The 18,039-nt window shown below is 34.1% G+C and overlaps 1 protein-coding gene and 1 long non-coding RNA gene across 3 annotated transcripts; both read right to left on the bottom strand.

Moving 5' to 3' along the window:
• Window positions 1–5,630: 5,630 nt before the first annotated feature.
• Window positions 5,631–8,447, bottom strand: LOC145054600 (uncharacterized). 2 transcript variants are annotated; one of them, XR_013684849.1, is made up of 5 exons: window positions 8,281–8,447; window positions 7,958–8,069; window positions 7,792–7,873; window positions 7,509–7,558; window positions 5,631–6,785 (listed from the first exon to the last, which is right to left on the bottom strand). It is a non-coding gene; the product is annotated as an uncharacterized LOC145054600 (long non-coding RNA). The 2 variants fall into 2 exon arrangements; XR_013684850.1 differs by having other exon boundaries at window positions 8,285–8,446.
• A 372-nt stretch (window positions 8,448–8,819) lies between these two features.
• On the bottom strand, window positions 8,820–12,880 carry LOC145054599 (beta-galactosidase 15-like). The gene is made up of 15 exons (XM_079002829.1): window positions 12,716–12,880; window positions 12,381–12,589; window positions 12,188–12,257; window positions 11,982–12,074; window positions 11,749–11,892; window positions 11,559–11,647; window positions 11,357–11,462; window positions 11,151–11,238; window positions 10,913–11,031; window positions 10,636–10,797; window positions 10,350–10,543; window positions 10,030–10,243; window positions 9,714–9,938; window positions 9,100–9,600; window positions 8,820–9,019 (listed from the first exon to the last, which is right to left on the bottom strand). The coding sequence occupies exons 1-15, from the start codon at window positions 12,878–12,880 to the stop codon at window positions 8,912–8,914; spliced, it is 2,487 nt and encodes an 828-aa protein (XP_078858955.1). The 3' UTR covers window positions 8,820–8,911.
• Between the last annotated feature and the right edge of the window lie 5,159 nt (window positions 12,881–18,039).

Consider the following 18,039-nt stretch of genomic DNA (forward strand, 5'->3'; position numbering starts at 1 on the left):
TGAAGCAGTTCAAGATTTTGAATTCGAAATTGAATTCTATCTTGCAATCCCAAGCAGATGTGGGCAGTGGTGGAGTTACAAGCATGGAAGTTGATTCATTAATGAAAGTGATGGAAGGAAGGGTGATTTCGAAAGCATCAGGGTTAATTCGTGATTCGGAGAGTCGAGTTCTTGAGAAGGTTGATCAGAATGATATTTCTACAGAGAATCGAATCAATTCTCTGAGGTCTGATTTTGTGATGGAGGTGAAGGATCTGAAGATTGTTACGAAGGAGCGTCATGTGCTCTTCGTACAGGAAGTTAAGAAAGTACGCGAAGATGTTAACTTACAGATCAGAGAACTTCGCGAAGACATGCAGAAGGAAGTTCAGACTGCTCAGCAAGATTACGCTTTAGCAAATCAGAAAATCGACATTATTTGTGATGCTATTGTCAAATGTGTCAAAATGTTTGAGCAGATAAATCCACAACTGACAAATATTTCTGCCAAAGAAGAACAAAGCTTTGGAGAATTGGTCAGGTTGCTGAAAGAATTACAAGACTTGTCTTCGAAGAGTGTTTCTTCGATTATTTCTCAAGAATTTCTGTCTCAAAAATTTTCTCAATTCGAAGCCATCTTACACAAGAATTTAGCTCCACTACTTCGTATTTCGAGCCTTTTACCAAATGTATCGGATGCCCCACCTGCTTTCATAGGGGTGCAAGGGGGAGAAAAGATTGATCAGACAAAGGCTGGGGAACAAATAAAGACAATTGAAGATACGAAGGTAGTCGGAAAAGTATATCCTTCGAAAGTGGTAGTAAAGCCAACTGTTGTTTCAGCTGATCCAGTCATTTCGATTGTGATTACAACAGTTCCAATTTCAAAACCTATATCAAAAGGTATTGTAATTGAGAAACAAATTGATGTCTCTTCTTCAAAGAATATGGCTTCGTCAAACATTAAAGACAAGGGAAAAGGAGTTATGATTGAGAAGTCAAATAAAGAGAAGAAAGCTGAAGTGGCAGTTGAGGTTGATAAAATGAGACATGTTCAAAGTATAATGAGACAAGGAGCTTTGGATGGTTCGAATGTTGATAAGGGTGATCCAACAAAAGTTTATAATTACGAAACTATCGAGTCCAGAGTGATGTTTGATTATATGTACTCTTTCGAAAAGGTTCCGAAAAAGAGCTATGTGGTTACGAACACAGACTTTGGTCAACTTGACTTTCCAGTCAATGAAATGATATTCGTTATGCCACAATTCAAGGCTGAAACAAAATCAATGGAAACCGAAGAGGGAAAGAAGATGAAGATAAGGTTTCATGTAGTATTAGCGAAGGCTCAAGAGGAAGTATGGTTTTCGGAGAGGATTAAGAAGGTGATATCTATAAAAAGGGATGTCATATTCGAAGGGAAGTTTGAAAATTTGAAGTACACTGTGGCAAGAGCAAGCGGAAGGTTACAAAAATTCACAGTGGCAGACTTTCCTTTGATGAACACATATGATCTAATCAACATTGCCTTGATGCTCAAAGACAAATCATTTTCTTTTCTCCAAGACACAGAACCAGATGTTTTTAGTCTTGGGTGCAAGCACATTAAAATATTTTTGGAGAATTATTTTGAGTGCTTAGCTCAAACAGATGTCGAACTTGCTACTGTCAAAGGCTTCGATATAACTGCACCAATGGCACCAACGAAGAAACAGAATGAGCTAAACAAGTACGAAGATGGTGAAATTTGTTTAAAGCCATTGGGGATTGTTTTTGCAGGAAAAGACAAAGCTAGAAGAGCTAAAATGTTCTTATTTCAAACTTGCGAAGTGGAGAGATACACCAACTCGCAATATACGAACTTAATTGTTCGTATGAACCATTGCAAGAAGAACTCGGAAGGAGATAAGAAAGAGATAAAGAAAGTTATCTCTTGGTACATGGAGATCCGAAGAGTGCTGATGTATGACGTTCAATCACTGACGTCTTGAAGACTTCGACCTTGATTCCAAAGGGGGAGATTGTTAGGGCTTAAATGTTGTAATAGTCGAAGTGTCAGTTAGATTGTTACGAAGTATCTTTTGTCTTCGTAAGAAGAGGTCTTCGGATGTAATGTTATTTGTACTAAGGCATTATAAAGAGTAGTCTTAATGTCTAGTCCTTAGTATTATTATGCTTTTGTTCTCCTATAAATAGTGGTCTGTACTAAGTGATTAGAAATAGCTTTTTACTCAGTCTTTACAGTTTATTCATTGTAATCTGTAAACTAAAAAGCATAATACGAGCTGAAAAAATATTCTATTTACTCTCGTATTCATCGTTATTACTCTTCCTAAATTCATACTTGAATTTGATTCAAAATCGATTACAAATCTCATCATTTTGGTCCTTAATCAATCACATGTGATTCCAATCAATTTTTCCAAGCCTTGTATGAATTTTTAGGGGTCTTTTGGCATGTTTTTAGGAGTTTACGGCCCATGAACCCCCTCATGGCCGTGAACTCCTTAGATGGGGGATTTAATATGTTTTAAGTTCCAAATCTTGTTTGTGGTCACTTCTAGAATTTATCCCAAGGCTTATGGTGTGTGTAAATGGCATTTTAACACACTAAAAAGGAGTTTACTCCCCATGATAATGAGTTTACGGCCCAAGCATGTTCTTGGGCAGTAAACTCATGTTTACTCCTCTAAATTAATGTTCAAGGTGTTCCAAGGCCAAATCCAATATTCTACAATTCATATCTAAGCTTTAACGGAGTTTTGGAAGGGTTTAAGGGCATAAAAAACCCATTTATATGAGTTTACGGCCCAAGCATGCTCTTGGGCAGTAAACTCATGTTTACTCTTCAAAATTCATGTTTAAGGCATTCTAAGTCCAGTCCATTAAGCCATTAAGCCATATCTAAGCTCCAAAGGTCGATTGGAAGGGTTTTTGGGCTCTAAAACCCATTTTATGTGAGTTCACGGCCTAGGACTGTTCTAGGGCCGTAAACTCATGAATATGGTCCTATTCCATGATTTGAACTCGAATTTGAAGGCCTAAGATGATATACTAGGAGTTAGGGTAGTTACCTTGGTGATTTGGAGCTTAAATTTGATGATTTTGGACCCTTAAACTTGGTTTGAGGAGAGAGGTTAGAGAGAGAGAGTAGAGAGAGGAAGCAAAAGCTTCAAATGAAAGTTTGAACACGTTTAAATTGGTCTCAAAACTTGGACACAGAGGAATTCTATCCGATACCGGCATTAAACGGGGCTTTTGGTCGCACCCGATTAAGTTTTCGTAACCCAGCGGGGACGTTTCTAAAATTTCTGAAATAAACATTTTGGGCTAATATCATGAGTTCCTAAGGGGTTTGGACACTCATTAGATTATAATAAACATATAAGTTTAAATAATTTAACCCAAAACGAAGTCGGAACGAATTGATAAACGACGCATTTTTACGGGTAGAACGGGTTTTCGGCGATGGACAACTTCGGGTTGTTACAAATTCTCACTCAAAATCTTAACTTGGAAATGGAGTCTACATGGAGAGAATTATACCTCAAATGATCCCAATCTTTTTTGATGACTTAAGTCCCCTACTTAAACCTCAAACTCCAGCTCTAGAGCTCCATTTTGGAACTCAAGATCATCATTCTTTCATCCCCTCTCATATTATGTTGAGTTATTATGTTCCTTAAGCTCAAATTTGATGAGAAAATGTTAGATTATTCACTAAATCACCATATATTGCATTAAAACACCACTAGAGAGAGAAATTCGACATGAAGAGAGCTCCCAACTACAAAAAAATATGATATAAAAAAAATAAGTGAGAGGGGATGCCTCTTATTTGCTAAGTTTCAATTTTTATCCTCAAGAATCCACGTTTGTGTATAATAAACCCAACTACCAAGCTATCAATTGTGCACTATAGCGAGCGTTTTGCGGAGGTCAAGAATCATTATTTTCAGTTTAGCGTTTTCATTTCGTGGTACCGCTTTTAGCGGCGCTATTTACTGCTATTTCAATAACCGCTATAGCGGTGCTACGGACGCTATTCCATTTTCGTTCACATTTTGGGCCATTTGGTTACGTTGTCAATGAAAAACTAGTTTTAATGATCTCACTACACTTTCATTTTAAAAAGCCCGAACAACTAGCATAATTAAAAGCATTCATAGCAACTACGTCTACCGACACATATCTTTCTCATCTCTTTCTGTACTCATGAAGACTTGAGTTGTTATGGTCGGATTCCATTAATGCTTTTTGTAAATCGACCCACACGTATGAAGCTACGACTTGGGACTTAACTCTCTAAATCAACCACAACCTACTAATAAGATATTCAACCCGTGCAATGCAATTAAACTCTATTTGACACTTTGACATTATCTAGTTTCCATATTACTATAATAGAATATTAAATTATGTTTGTATATGACTTTTTAGGTTTAATCATATTAATATTATATAGACTTATAGTATTAATACTCAAATATATAAATTCTATATAAATATAATATAAAATTATAAATTATAAGTAATATTAAAAAACCGTTATATTACCGTTATACCACCTCGATAACCGTGATCTCAAATAGCGGTATGTGATCGCTATTAAAATTTTAACCACGATAACTGAATAGCTACCATATATGCAACTCTAACTTAGGAAGTTGCCACCTCTAGTCCTTTCGTGCCATGACTTATGCCAAAAATGGTCACTCTCTCACTTGGTAACATGCTAATCAAAGTCCAACTTCCCACATATTTGACACTTCTAGTCCTTTTTCACTAAATTTTCCAATAATGTTTTTGTTCCATTAAATTTAATATCAGCCATCATTCTAATTTATAATTCATAATTGCACATCAATTTTTATTTATTTTATTATTTCAAATAATATTTTTTTTTTCTATTAAACCTGAAAATTCTAATCCCAAAACCATGTATTACACCATCTAAGAAATCGTTTATGGGAATATCATTAATGTTCACCATCTAACTATCATGTGTATGTAGTTATACTTAAATGACATTCTTTTTTCAAGATCCAAACTTTTTCTTTTTTAATTGAGTTGTCAGTGCCACTGATGTTGAAAGTTGGTAAATTCATTGAGGGATTGTCAATGCACCTTCACCTTCTCTCTTTTCTGAATAATTGGTAAGGCATGTTCTATTGGAAGCCAATAGAATCCCCAATCTTCATGGTTTTTGACTAATTCAACATTGGTGGAGTTGATTTGGCTAGGAGAATCCACACTTTTAGACATAGATGACCATTTGTGATTGGTAGTATCACATGACTTGGAGCATGTTTTTCAAGCTAAAGAAGCTCGGACAAATGTATCTGAATTTAACCGACATCCATTTGTTTTTTGAAGAAGGGGCTTTGGCACCTTTATTTCAAGCCGTTTGAAAGGAAGTACAATAGATGGGATAAGCAGAAATATTAGATAGTTGAGAAAACAATCATTTCCATATGCATCAAGCAAATCTTATGACCGAGTTATTATAGATGTTCACCCTTGATACACATTTTTGTTAAATAATTAGTATATTTATACAAATAAGAAAGATGTAATAAATATTTACAATTTATAATATTTACAATTTATAATATTTACTTACTAGCTAAAGTACAATGTTATACGGGTAACATAATGGAAGTACATTACTAACATGGGCAAAAAAACAAAGTAAAAGTACATTGCTAATATTCATATATAAACATATAATACCAATGGCTAAGTAGTTTTCAAAATAAGAGAAACAATCCAAAAGTTTCAAGATGTTACTAAGATAAACAACCAAAAATATACAGCTACAACAATCAACATAATTATGTTCAAATTATATTGTTTAAATCGGTTCCCAGGCAAATAAATTACTTAGAGACATAACAGACCAGGAAAACATACTTACTGGATAACTAACAGCAAAAATATGAGTTTTTTAGGAGATAACCATGAGAGATAAGTAAAAGTTGCAGTTGTCAATTATATTATCTAAATAGAGCATTCATGTTATTGAATGAATCAAAGCATAATCAAATTTCACAAACATCCAGATCCAATAAAGAAGAAATACTTTTCGCGGATAATATAAAACAGAAAGAGTAAAGTTAACAAAACCGGAATGATTCCATCTCTAGGTTATAACCCGTGTGTTACACGGTTGACAAAGTAAAACGACATTAAAACTTTAAAAAAACATAACCATTCATAGATTTACAAACATTTTTTTTATACAAAATTAAGTGTTTTGTTTGAAAAATGTATATTTGTTAATTTAAAATGATATTAGTAACTTTTTAACATAAGTATTTTGTCTTTTTTTTTTGTTAATTTAAAATGATATTATTAAGCCCTTTTTTGCATTTTTTTTTGAATTCAAAACTAATTCTACGCAATAAAGATATTCACTAAAAAAATGCAAAAGTAACTTATGTGGTTTTCACATTTATTCATATTTACATTGTGTTATTAGAAACTACTAAATAAAAGATATCACTAAAAAAAGCATAATAAGTTTCTTTAATAAAAATGTATAATTTACAAGAAAATGTTTATTTAGAAATCAGTTAGACATAAATAGTTCTGATCATCTTTTTCATATGGTTAATTTGCAATTTTCTTCTTATGATTGATACTAACCTGAAAAAGGATGAATGTTGTATTAAGAGGTCATTATATTGGTCTAAGTGTTGTTGGCAAGGGCAAAATGGTCCAACTGTTACCCAGGTTGATATAATGTTGTCAATGATACCTTTTTTAAGATGTGGTTGCTTGAAACATTCAATCAAATACCTAATCTGCATCAAAAACAATAAGAAATATGTGGTCAAAAACCAAAGATTTATAGCAAAAATAAAAATAAAAATCATTTCCTATAATATCAAACATGTCTACACATTAATATACACGTACTTTGTCAAACATGTCTACACATTAATACACATGAGACATGAGATTTATAGCAAAAATAAAAATAAAAATCATTCCCTGTAATATCAAACATGTCTACACATTAATACACACGTAGTTTGTCAAATATTTGTATTCATCTCGTAGCAACAATCTGAATGCACATTAACACCATTATGAAAATTCAATGAACAGGTCCTATTTATTGTAGATTAACAACTTTATTAAATATATCCTTAATAGCTATCATTTTATATTATAAGATGTCCAACACTTTTGTAATAACCAAATAAGATTCACTCTTTGTAATACATCTACCACTATTATCAATCTGCAATCTGCATACGTATGGAACTCATGTTTGTTTTTTTTTTTAATATAACTTTTATAAAAGAGGGCAATTCTAATTAGGTAAAATGAAGCAACTTCGAACTAACTTCAAACAACGCATGCAATGAATTACCCAAATACCCAATTGAAAATCAAAGCAATACAATTCCAAAAAAAACACTCCGATAAAGTAAAATCAACAACAAAATTACAGAATCTGTTAATTTTATAAAAGCAATTAGAATTAGGTCAAAACACCCATAAAATATATCAAAATGCACCTGATTTTTCGCATCCCTCAGCAATTGCAACTGAAGAGCATGAAAATCATCTGAAATGGGAGGAAAAAATTACAAAAAATACAAAGAGCATACTCCATATGTTTTTCAGCCAATATCCATACACTCACTCAAAATAACAAAAACCTCTAAGTATCAACACATAAATTAAAGATTGGGGTTTCTTTGACATTTGTTGTAGATGCGAGAAGAGTCCGTTGTGAGTGAAGGAAAGGGAAAAACCGGCGATACATGATGATATCACAAATGTAAATTGGTCACGTACCTTACTTGATTACCTTTCGCCGCCTTCCATGTCCGATATTTGATGGTGGTGGCGAGAAGATATCTGCCTGAAGTTCTCCAATCTGAAATAACTTCATCCCTTAATCTTATATTACGATTTAATCTAAAACAAAGGAAACGGAAAAATCAAGAATGGGTAAATTCACCTCAATCATGAATATGCTCAAAACCAATTTCGTCTTAAGTGTGTATGTATCTGTGAGAGCTCCGACCTTCACACAACCTCCGATCGATTTAACTAATTTTCAATGGATTCATCTGAATCGAGATTTTATGTAAGACAATGTAAGCTTGATAATAAAAATAATGATGGAAAAGGAATGATATACAGAAGAAATAAAAAAAATGATATATAGATCTTATGTCTCCGATTTAAGGACATGTTGAAGAAAAAGTGACGATCTAACTAAAATTGGGGAAGGAGAGTGAGTATGAATAATTGATATTGAAGAACAGAGAAAAAAATAACCTACGAAATTCATTTGGAAATACAACCAGGTTCCTAAATTAAAGGCATTTGAGATGATCGGGTCAATTAGAAATCTGCGAGATCTAAGGAGATCAACAATTGAGATTACAAGAATTCAAAACCATATACGTATTCAACAGCAGGGGCATAAGCGGAAATTCACTCGCATGAAATAGGCGGGATAATTCGATCAGGGAGGGCTAATTGACTACCACGTGACGAAAATGCTTTTATTTATTAGATTAGGGGATTCCCGTGGACCTATCTTTCGCAAATTTAGAGAGTCCATTAGATCCACAACGTTCCCCTTTCTATGTACAGCCTATTGTTTTGTTTTTAGGCCCAATTCTAGCCATCATCGAGGTCCACAACAGCGTCATTGGGGTCAAGGAAAATCAGAGCTTTTTAGAGCCCATTATTTGAGGATATCATCCCCAAGAAGTCGAATACTATCGTTATCTATTACCAAAATACCGATTGATAGATACATGCACAGGTCTATTTTCTTCTTGAAAAACAAATTAATAAAATTTCCAACCAGTCGATCCCAAATTTAATTAAAGAATTAAACTGCCATCAAGATCGCAGTCTTTGTTTCTAAAACAAACAAAAAAAATGAAAAGAACAATAACTAACAAACTACTTCTGCAACAAGTCTCTTTCTGATACCCTTACAATCGACGGATCCAAACACGGCTTCATTTGCTGCAACCACACATTTCTCCTTCCCAATGCATTCCTGTTCACGAATAATATTATCAACAATTCATATTATGACTATAAACATTAAACAAACATGCAGTGTTGATCATTAATCACCTTTTTCAATACGTCCAAAGCATTAATCTTTCTCCCTTCACAACTCCCCTTTTGAAACGACCCACAGCTCCCTTGAACGTCTCCAAAAGAAGCAAATCGAACTCCTGTGATGCTTCTACCATTGCTGCACGATATCTCCATTGTCTTGTTCTCGTATGCATAACCACATGCCTTTCCGACTGACACTGTCTGGAAATTCACCGACGATGGGTTGCCTCCAAATTCCTCCCACAAAACCAGTTCATTCTGATCACCATCCACCAAGAACGATCGTGGAACATGATACCACCTTTGCGTTGGTTGACCACAGGCCCTAACACACTTGTTGTTATCATATTTACCACGATAATCACAACCTTTCTCCGAGCAATTATGGCTTTTTGCAATGTTGCTTGGCCAATATCTACCGATGCTTTTCCCGTTCACCCATGCAAGTCCTTTACCCAATCCGTCGAGATCCAATGACACCGGATCTGTTCCCATCGGAGCTTTGAATGTCGTCTGCATGTATCCAGAACAACAATTCCAATTATTCCAAGTACTTACTAATTAATAAGATTAAGCATTTGATCTTTATATATACCAATTAAATGAATTCAAATACATTCGAATACCTTGTACCAAGTCATTTTTCGTTGTGTGGGAAGTTCATGAGTTTTCCACTCGGAGGAATCGACTTTAACAAGGTTATTATATTGATCGATGCTTTTTATTCCGGCCTTGAAAGACCATTCGTGCGAAGACAGATCTGTAATCACAGTTTGATCACCTTTCCTTCCTATGATCTCTACTGGACCAGGTACACCATTTGCAATCATATCAAATTTCGGCCCATAATGCTGTTCCATATATAAACAACATTACATTCATATGATGAATATAAGTCCATATATATAGTCAAATATACGTACGTAGTTCTCGCTTTGTTACCTGAAAACCGGTGGTGACGCTAAGTAAGGTTATTTGATTTATGCCAGGTTTCAACTTAATCTTCTTCTCGAAAACATAATGGAAAATTCCGTATGTAACAAATTCTCTTCCTATATATTCACCGTTTACGTATGCATGGAGAACTTGGCCAGTACAATTAACTCTCAGGCTCATATCATCGCTCCAAATCGGGTCATTCTCATCTATATTCACACTTCAGTTGATAATCAAAAGAAATATTCTAGTTAATAAGTAACTAATTAAGTTGATTATCATTGTTATTGTTAATCTATAAAGTGATCACATATATAGATATATACCTGGTCATGTACCACAGGTAGTCACTAACATCATTAGCAGCTTTTTGATCCATCAGTTTAGAAGCACTTTTGTCTCCCTTGCCTTTAATAACAGTGTCATCGATGTTCTCATGCCTCCATGCCCACTTCAAAGGTACTGGTTCTTGCTCTGTTTGATTTGCTTTCTTCTCTATCACCCATGTTTCAGTGTTCACCTGTGAACAGTTCAGACATATATCGGATGCAAATCTTAACGAAATTTCCATTATTCTTATTCATACATGAAGATAAGTATTTGGGTACCTACCTTGGCTGTGTTATAGACTTCATTCTTACAGTCGGGAAGTACACTAACAGACCATGCAGGAATGTCGTAAATTGCTCCTTGAAAACTAACCCTAGCATCCGACGTCGTATTTGTATTGCTCAAAAAACAACCAGTTCCATCGTTTGACTGATAAATCGATGCCTGTCATGCATCCCCATAAACAAACAAAGAAAATTAAACATATATACTCTTAATTTTCAGCAAGTTTGGCTTGCAGAAAAAGATTTATAAAACAAGTAATTATATATAGTTATACCGAAACTGAATTCCCCATGTCTGTGTGTGAAACATTGCCATGGGTAAGAACCTTCTCCATGGAATGAAGAGCGTCATGGAGCTCCTTCAAATGCCCAAATTTGGGTTGATTGAAATTCCCTATAACAACAAGCCAGAAATTAATAATCCCATCACTTGAGTTGAGTTGCATACTTGCATGTCATTATTATTTAACATGTATTAATTTGTGAAGTCGAAAATAGAAGATACATAATTACCATATTCATCAAGAGGAGCATCATAGTCGTATGAGGTTGTGATTAATGGACCACCAGCAGTTCTACCAAAATTTGTGCCACCATGATACTAGGCACATAAAGAATGTACGTAACATATTGTAAAATATATTGATTCATTATTTAATTACAATTAAGACTCATGAACTAATTGTGAAGTAAAAAAGAAAAATAGTATTAAATAGTACCATATAGTAGTTATTGAAAGTGCCTCCATACTGAAAAAATCTAGCAGTAGCATAAGCAATATCCTCAGTTGTTCTAAACGGATCTGAACCACCCCAACTCTTGAACCTAATTATTAATCCCAAAATTTATCATAACAATAAAGCAAATTTAACAAAATAAAGAAGTATTAATAATATTGACATAATTATATAAAATATATACCATCCAGTCCAGTTTTCAGTCCACATCTTTGGGCTATTGGGATTGTTGGGAGTAAATTCATCACAATACCAGCCATTGCATGTATTTATCTGGCAACATTAATTAAGTAGACTATAATCAGACTTCTAAGCTACAAGATATATAGTTGCCTTTGTAAAATTAAAATAAATATGAATTCATTAATGGTTACCATAGGCTTCGGAGCATCATTTTGTTGACACATGATCCATGGGACACCAATATTAAGTGAATCAGCCATCTTTGCACACCAGTCGATATAAACTTTCCCAGCATGTCCATAAGATGTCATCACATTTCCATATTCATTTTCGACCTGTTTATGATTCAATATGATTGTCGATACTAATTATACTGATAGTTATAAATGCAAAATGAATGAAGGATTGCATGAAACAAGAATACCTGGGAAAGAATGATGGGTCCTCCTTGAGAAGCAAAAAGCTTCTCTTTTTTTACCATGTCGACTATCTTTTCAGTAAAATTTTGCATCTCTTTCTGATATTCATCGATACATAAAAGCAATCGTGTTAGCTATATATGATGGCCAAGTTATATATTATATATAACAAATAACAAAATATGATCAATAACTGATAAAATATAATTACCATGTACACAGTATTAGCTGTTCGAAGTTCTTCGATCCCACGCATGTTGTGCAACCATAGTGGAAATCCTCTGAAACCATTATATATATAAAACATGCAACATTAATGATTCCACCAAAAAAACATGTGAATAAATCAAGATGTTGGAAATAAGTAGATACATATTAATGCAAAAAAAGAAAATATAACAAACCCGTAATTCCATTCGGCACAAACATAAGGTCCGATACGAAGAACAACATATAGGCCGTGATCTTGAATGGTTTTTATAAACCTTATAAAATCCAAATTGCCAGAAAAGTCATACTGGCGACGAAAAGGCTCATGAGCATTCCAAAAAACATAAGTTTCAATCGCATCGAGGCCACCCTCTTTAGCCTTCTTAATCAAATCAGGCCACATCTAATAAAGCACATGATATGGATATTTGATAAGACAATGGTTACAAATTAAGGTTATAGTACAGAGATTAGCTAGGTCGTATAATTTTTTTTTAAAAGAAAGGTGGTATATAATAATTATATGTACCTCGGGCGTGCTACGTGGATAATGAATGGAGCCACAGATGAGAAGACGGCGCTGGCCATCAATGGTGATGGCCCTACCATCGTGAGAAACTTTGGTTGCATTAGCGATTGAAATGCATTGATGAAGAAGAAGTAGAGAAAACAAAAGGAGAGTAGTCAATCCCATCATGATCGAGGGAGATTAATGCATAGAAGATCAGTATCAACAAGTGGTGTATATTTATAGGGATGTTGTCATAGTGAATTGTGGAGTAGTTGAAAGCTCATGAAAATTCGGTGTTCAACAGTTGAAGTGGTATAAATCTAAGTAATCAATTTCCGATGTTTGTTCTAACATTTCCTAAAAAACACCAAAACAATAGCAATTCATTTAGAAAAGATTTTGCACTTTTTAAATAGCACAAAAGACAGTTTTTTTAGAAATACGTACATTCTTTTACTTATATCATGTCATGTCATATTCTTTCAAACATATCATAGGAGCTTTTGTAATTACTTTTATTCAAACGTATCAAATAAGCTTTTGCAATTACTTTTATATTCGTGTAATATCAATCTTTTCTTTTAACGAGTCCTCCCTGCCACATTAACAACTAAGCAATGTTACTATTGTTCCAAACATATCATATCCTTTTGCAATAATTTTATATTACTTTTTAAATATATCTTTAATACTCATATGCGAGGGTACAATAATCCCAGAGTTAATGTTGATCAACATATGTAAAACTTTTATAGTCACATCGTTGAATATTACGTTATATCTTTCATTGGACGGTTTTGAATTCATATTTTTTCACACTTGGATGAGGTATGTGGTGAAAAAAATGACGTACTATACAAAAAGTAAATAAAGATAATGATTAAGTTGATATTGGGCCTACTTACCAAGAATATTAAATCAAGGGAATACAACTCGTCATCCTCAAATACACACAAGTTTGTTCATGGGCCAATACATGATCCCCGTCTAACCAGAAGAAAAACTTTTAAGAATAAAGGTAAAGAAACATTTTCTTCAAGTATACAAGAGTGAATGAAAATCTTTTTTTTTTTTTTACAGCAAGAAATTTATGGAAAACGTACAAAGAAACTTTGAAAGATTGCGAGAGGAAAAAAGAATGGCAAAAAAGAAAATTGACGATCAGATTGATGGCATCCATCAACCTTAAGAGAGCAACAAAGAAAATTGTATGAAATGCATTTGTTATGTGGGTAAACGAAAAATGATGTTAATATTATGTATTTTATCAACTACTTGTAGTATGTCAAAGTATATTGGCTATTTTTGAGTTGTCTACTGTTGGGTTGTGAGGCCAACAAATAAACAGATGGTATATATAAAAATAAGATATAGATAGTACATATAAAAGTAAAATAAAGGCACTCGTTGCTATGTTATACCCAAAAGATAATATAGCTAAAGTAGGACACAAAACTATTGTGAAATACCTTTTTTCATAAGGTTTTTTAATTGATTATAACTAACAACGTATCAATAAAAATATGTTTTAACAACTATAATGTGTAACTAACTAATAAAAATCTTGAATTGTTACTTGAAAATGCATTCTTTGATGATTATCTACACAAAAATCAAGTTCTATTGCTTCTAATGACGAGATATGAAGCAATGTGACCTAAAAATGGTATTTATAGACTCGAATCGTTCAAAGCTTACCAGTTCTAACTCAACCGAGTCAAATCATGAACAAAAAAGAGACTCGACTGAGTCACTTAGTCCTGCTGACTTTTGGCTCGGCTCAACCACATTCATCCCAAAGCAAAGTGTGACTCGGTCATGAAACTTAATAATAGTGGAATAATTTCCTTAACTGATTTATGTAACATTGAAGTATATAAATATACAACAAGTGGACAAAAACCTAAGAGGATCGAATATAGATAAGCTATACAACAATGTGTTGGATTTTGTGTCGAAGCTCATAATTATAATTGGGATGTACTTGACCCGATAGTAGCATGGTCCTTTTGGGTTGCCTTCACCAGTGCAATTTAATAGGATGAATTTTTGAGAATAAGGTTATTTATGATTTATTAATTTATTACAAGTATAATTTATTAATATCATATTATTTAATTAGTATTGATCAAGAATAAATTTAGAATTAATTTTGTAGTCAAAAGAGACTAATTAAATATATGGGGATTGATTATGTAAATCAATGATTCTTGTAGTTTGGGCAAATGATCCATGATTATTTAAATGAGCTAAACCAATAAATTAATACATGGATAGTCCATGGAGGTTAAACCCATGGAGCATAAGAATGTGAAAAGTCATGGAGCACTTGTTGGAATAGTGTCTAAGGCTGCAACTATATTAGGCAAGTATTTGACCCGATTGTGCATGGTCCTTTTGGGTTGCCTTCACCATAGCAACTTGATAGGATGATTTATTATGAGAGAATAAATATTATTTATATATTATGAGAATAATATAAGGAATAATAATATTGTTATTTGATTAATATAAGTCATAAATTAATTAGTATTAATTTGGTGACTTAAAGAGATTAATTAAATAAGAGGGTATAAACTGTCAATTGTTTGATAGTTACACTTTAGACTGTAAATCCTCAAGGGATAAGGATTGGACGGATTCTAGAGCTTGGGATAATTCAAAATCATCCAAGGCTTATCTAAGGTAAGGATTTGAATTGCTTTAAGGAAAGATTATCCAACTAGGGTTTAAAGGTGAAACCCTAAGGAGTCTACAAGTATAAATAGATCCCTTGAGCAAGGGAAATCGGCATCACTTCAAAAGAAGAGAACCCCTGGCCGATTTCCTCCCAACCTCTCTCTCAAATCATCTTTGCTAGTTGGTGTTCGTAAGCCATTAGAGGAGTGACAATTGTGACTCTAGAGCTCCAAGACAACAAGATCAAACAAGAGATTCAAAGGTAAACTTCTAGATCTGATTTTGTATTGTTCTTATACCTAATTAGTTATTAGAAGTCTTGGATTCAAAGCATGTTTACTTAGAAAGCCTAGATCCAAGCATTAGGGTTTTGCATGCGCACATAGGAAAGTTCTTATGGCTAAAACCCATCAGTGGTATCAGAGCCTAGATTGGTTTCTATTAAATTGTTGCTTGTTTGTTTGAATCTTATTTGCAAAATTCGATTTTTGTGTTTCTGAGTCATGGACTCAGCGAGTTCCATAGTGGACTCGGCGAGTTGGCCTGACTCGGCGAGTCCCTTGGTGCACTCGGCGAGTCCAAGCGTCAAGAAAGGCCAGATTCGGGATTTTTTGATGATTATCTTATGGAAACTTACCTTAATCATATTAGATCAACCCTAATCCGATTTTTTGATATATATGACTATAATCTTGATCTAATAAAAGATATTTATCAACTAATAAAATATTTAATTTCCTTATATGATAATTAATTAATTATTTTGATTAAATTGGTAATTATCTTGCAAGAAATATTGAATATATCAAATATGGATAATTATGGAATTAATTGTTAATTAAAATTATTTGTTATTTGATCCTCCATGTTTTAAATGTTTAAAACTTGTCCTCAAGTTTTGAAATTTATGTTTTGTGATTAAAAGTTTTAATTTAGACAATTTAAATTTCAAACCCTAGATTTTTAAAAGTTTAAAATACAACCTTATACTAATATAATATTACAAGATTAATATATATATATATATATATATATATATATATATATATATATATATATATATATATATATAACTAAAATGCTAGTCTTACCGTTAGTAGGCCTCATTCACGAAGCCGATCTATAAGGTGGGTATAAGGTTGCAGCCTATAAAATGGCGCTTAATGGGTGTACACTCACACCCACCGCTTGCTTGATCGGTGGAGGGTCGTTAGCCGAACGGGTAGGATAGGGCAACCTCATCCTCTCATTAAAAGTATAATATGAAATACAAAGTAACTACATGTTTTTAAAATTTCCCAATCTTAGTTACTTTAGGAAAAGTGAATTGATGCAATCCCATGAAATTACACTTTGCACCCTTGCTAAGAAGTTAGTGGAGCGTGTGTGGTTTACCGGCACACTAATTGGTTCTAAGCAAAGGTGGCAAAGGGTGATTCATTGTTTATCATAGTTCGATGGAGCGTGTGTGGTTTACCGGCACATCGAATAGGTGATCGTTACAATGAAGGCACCATGTGAATTTGCATGGTAATTCACACCCGCTTTGTGATCCTCGGTATCCCAGTCACAAACAAGAGGGGCATATCGAGATTTAAACATGTCATTGAATAGTTTCAATGAATCTCATCCGAACCTAGGAATTCTAAATACATTTAGGACTTAAAGTTATGTTTTTATGGTGGAGAATTGGTGAATCGTCATTCACTTACCTTCATATTATTTGCATGTTAGATTACGGCATCCCTTTTCTAATATGTAAATATTGTTGTTGGATCCTAGCCCTAATTTTTCTTATTGGGTGATAATTAGGGATTCATATTCTAATCTATCTTTGTCCTTTCTATTTGTAGACGTCGAACGCAAACAACGATGCTGCTAGTTCTTTCACATTGATGAGCCTTTGTCAAAAGGTCACTTTCGATAGGATGAACTTTAGCGAATGGATAAGATATATTCGCACCATTGCTCGCTATGAGGATAAGGAGTATGTCCTCGATGAGAAGCTCGAGAAGATTAACCCTGAAATCGCTACTCCGGCTGAAATGACCGCTTTTGAAACTCATGAGCGCGATGCAACGAAGGTACATTGCATCATGATAGCCACCATGAACTCCGAATTCCAAAAGTCCTATGAGGACATGTACCCGTACGAGATGCATCAAGACTTATTGGAGAGATACCACCAAAACACGAGACAAGAGTGTTATGAGATTTTCACTAACATGATTTCCGCTAAGATGGGTCATGGAGAGTCTCTTATCGTGCACCTGCAAAAGATGCAAAGGTATGTCGACCGCCTTCGCAAGTTGAATCTTGACTTTGGGGAAGACTTGGCGATCGACATGGGGCTTCACTCTTTGCCTCCGAGCTACAATCAATTTAGGATGACCTACCACATGAACAAAGAGGAGGTCACCCTAAGCAAACTCCAAGGTCTCTTGAGGGTCGCTGAGAGCAACTTCAAGGACAAGTCTGTTGCACCAACTCCCAATCCACCCGCTGCTCCTGTCTTGGCTATTGGACAAGGAAAGGGAAAGAAGAGGAAGAATTCGTCTAAGAACTATCGTAAGGTTAAAGCCCGAGATGGTGCCTCTTCTAGTGGGACCAAAGTTGATCCTGCTAAACCCTGCCCTAACCCGAAGGAGGCAGAGTACCATCAC

Source organism: Lactuca serriola, chromosome 5 (genome assembly GCF_051521515.1).
Source record: "Lactuca serriola cultivar US96UC23 chromosome 5, Lser_US96UC23_V15, whole genome shotgun sequence".
NCBI lineage: Eukaryota > Viridiplantae > Streptophyta > Magnoliopsida > Asterales > Asteraceae > Lactuca > Lactuca serriola.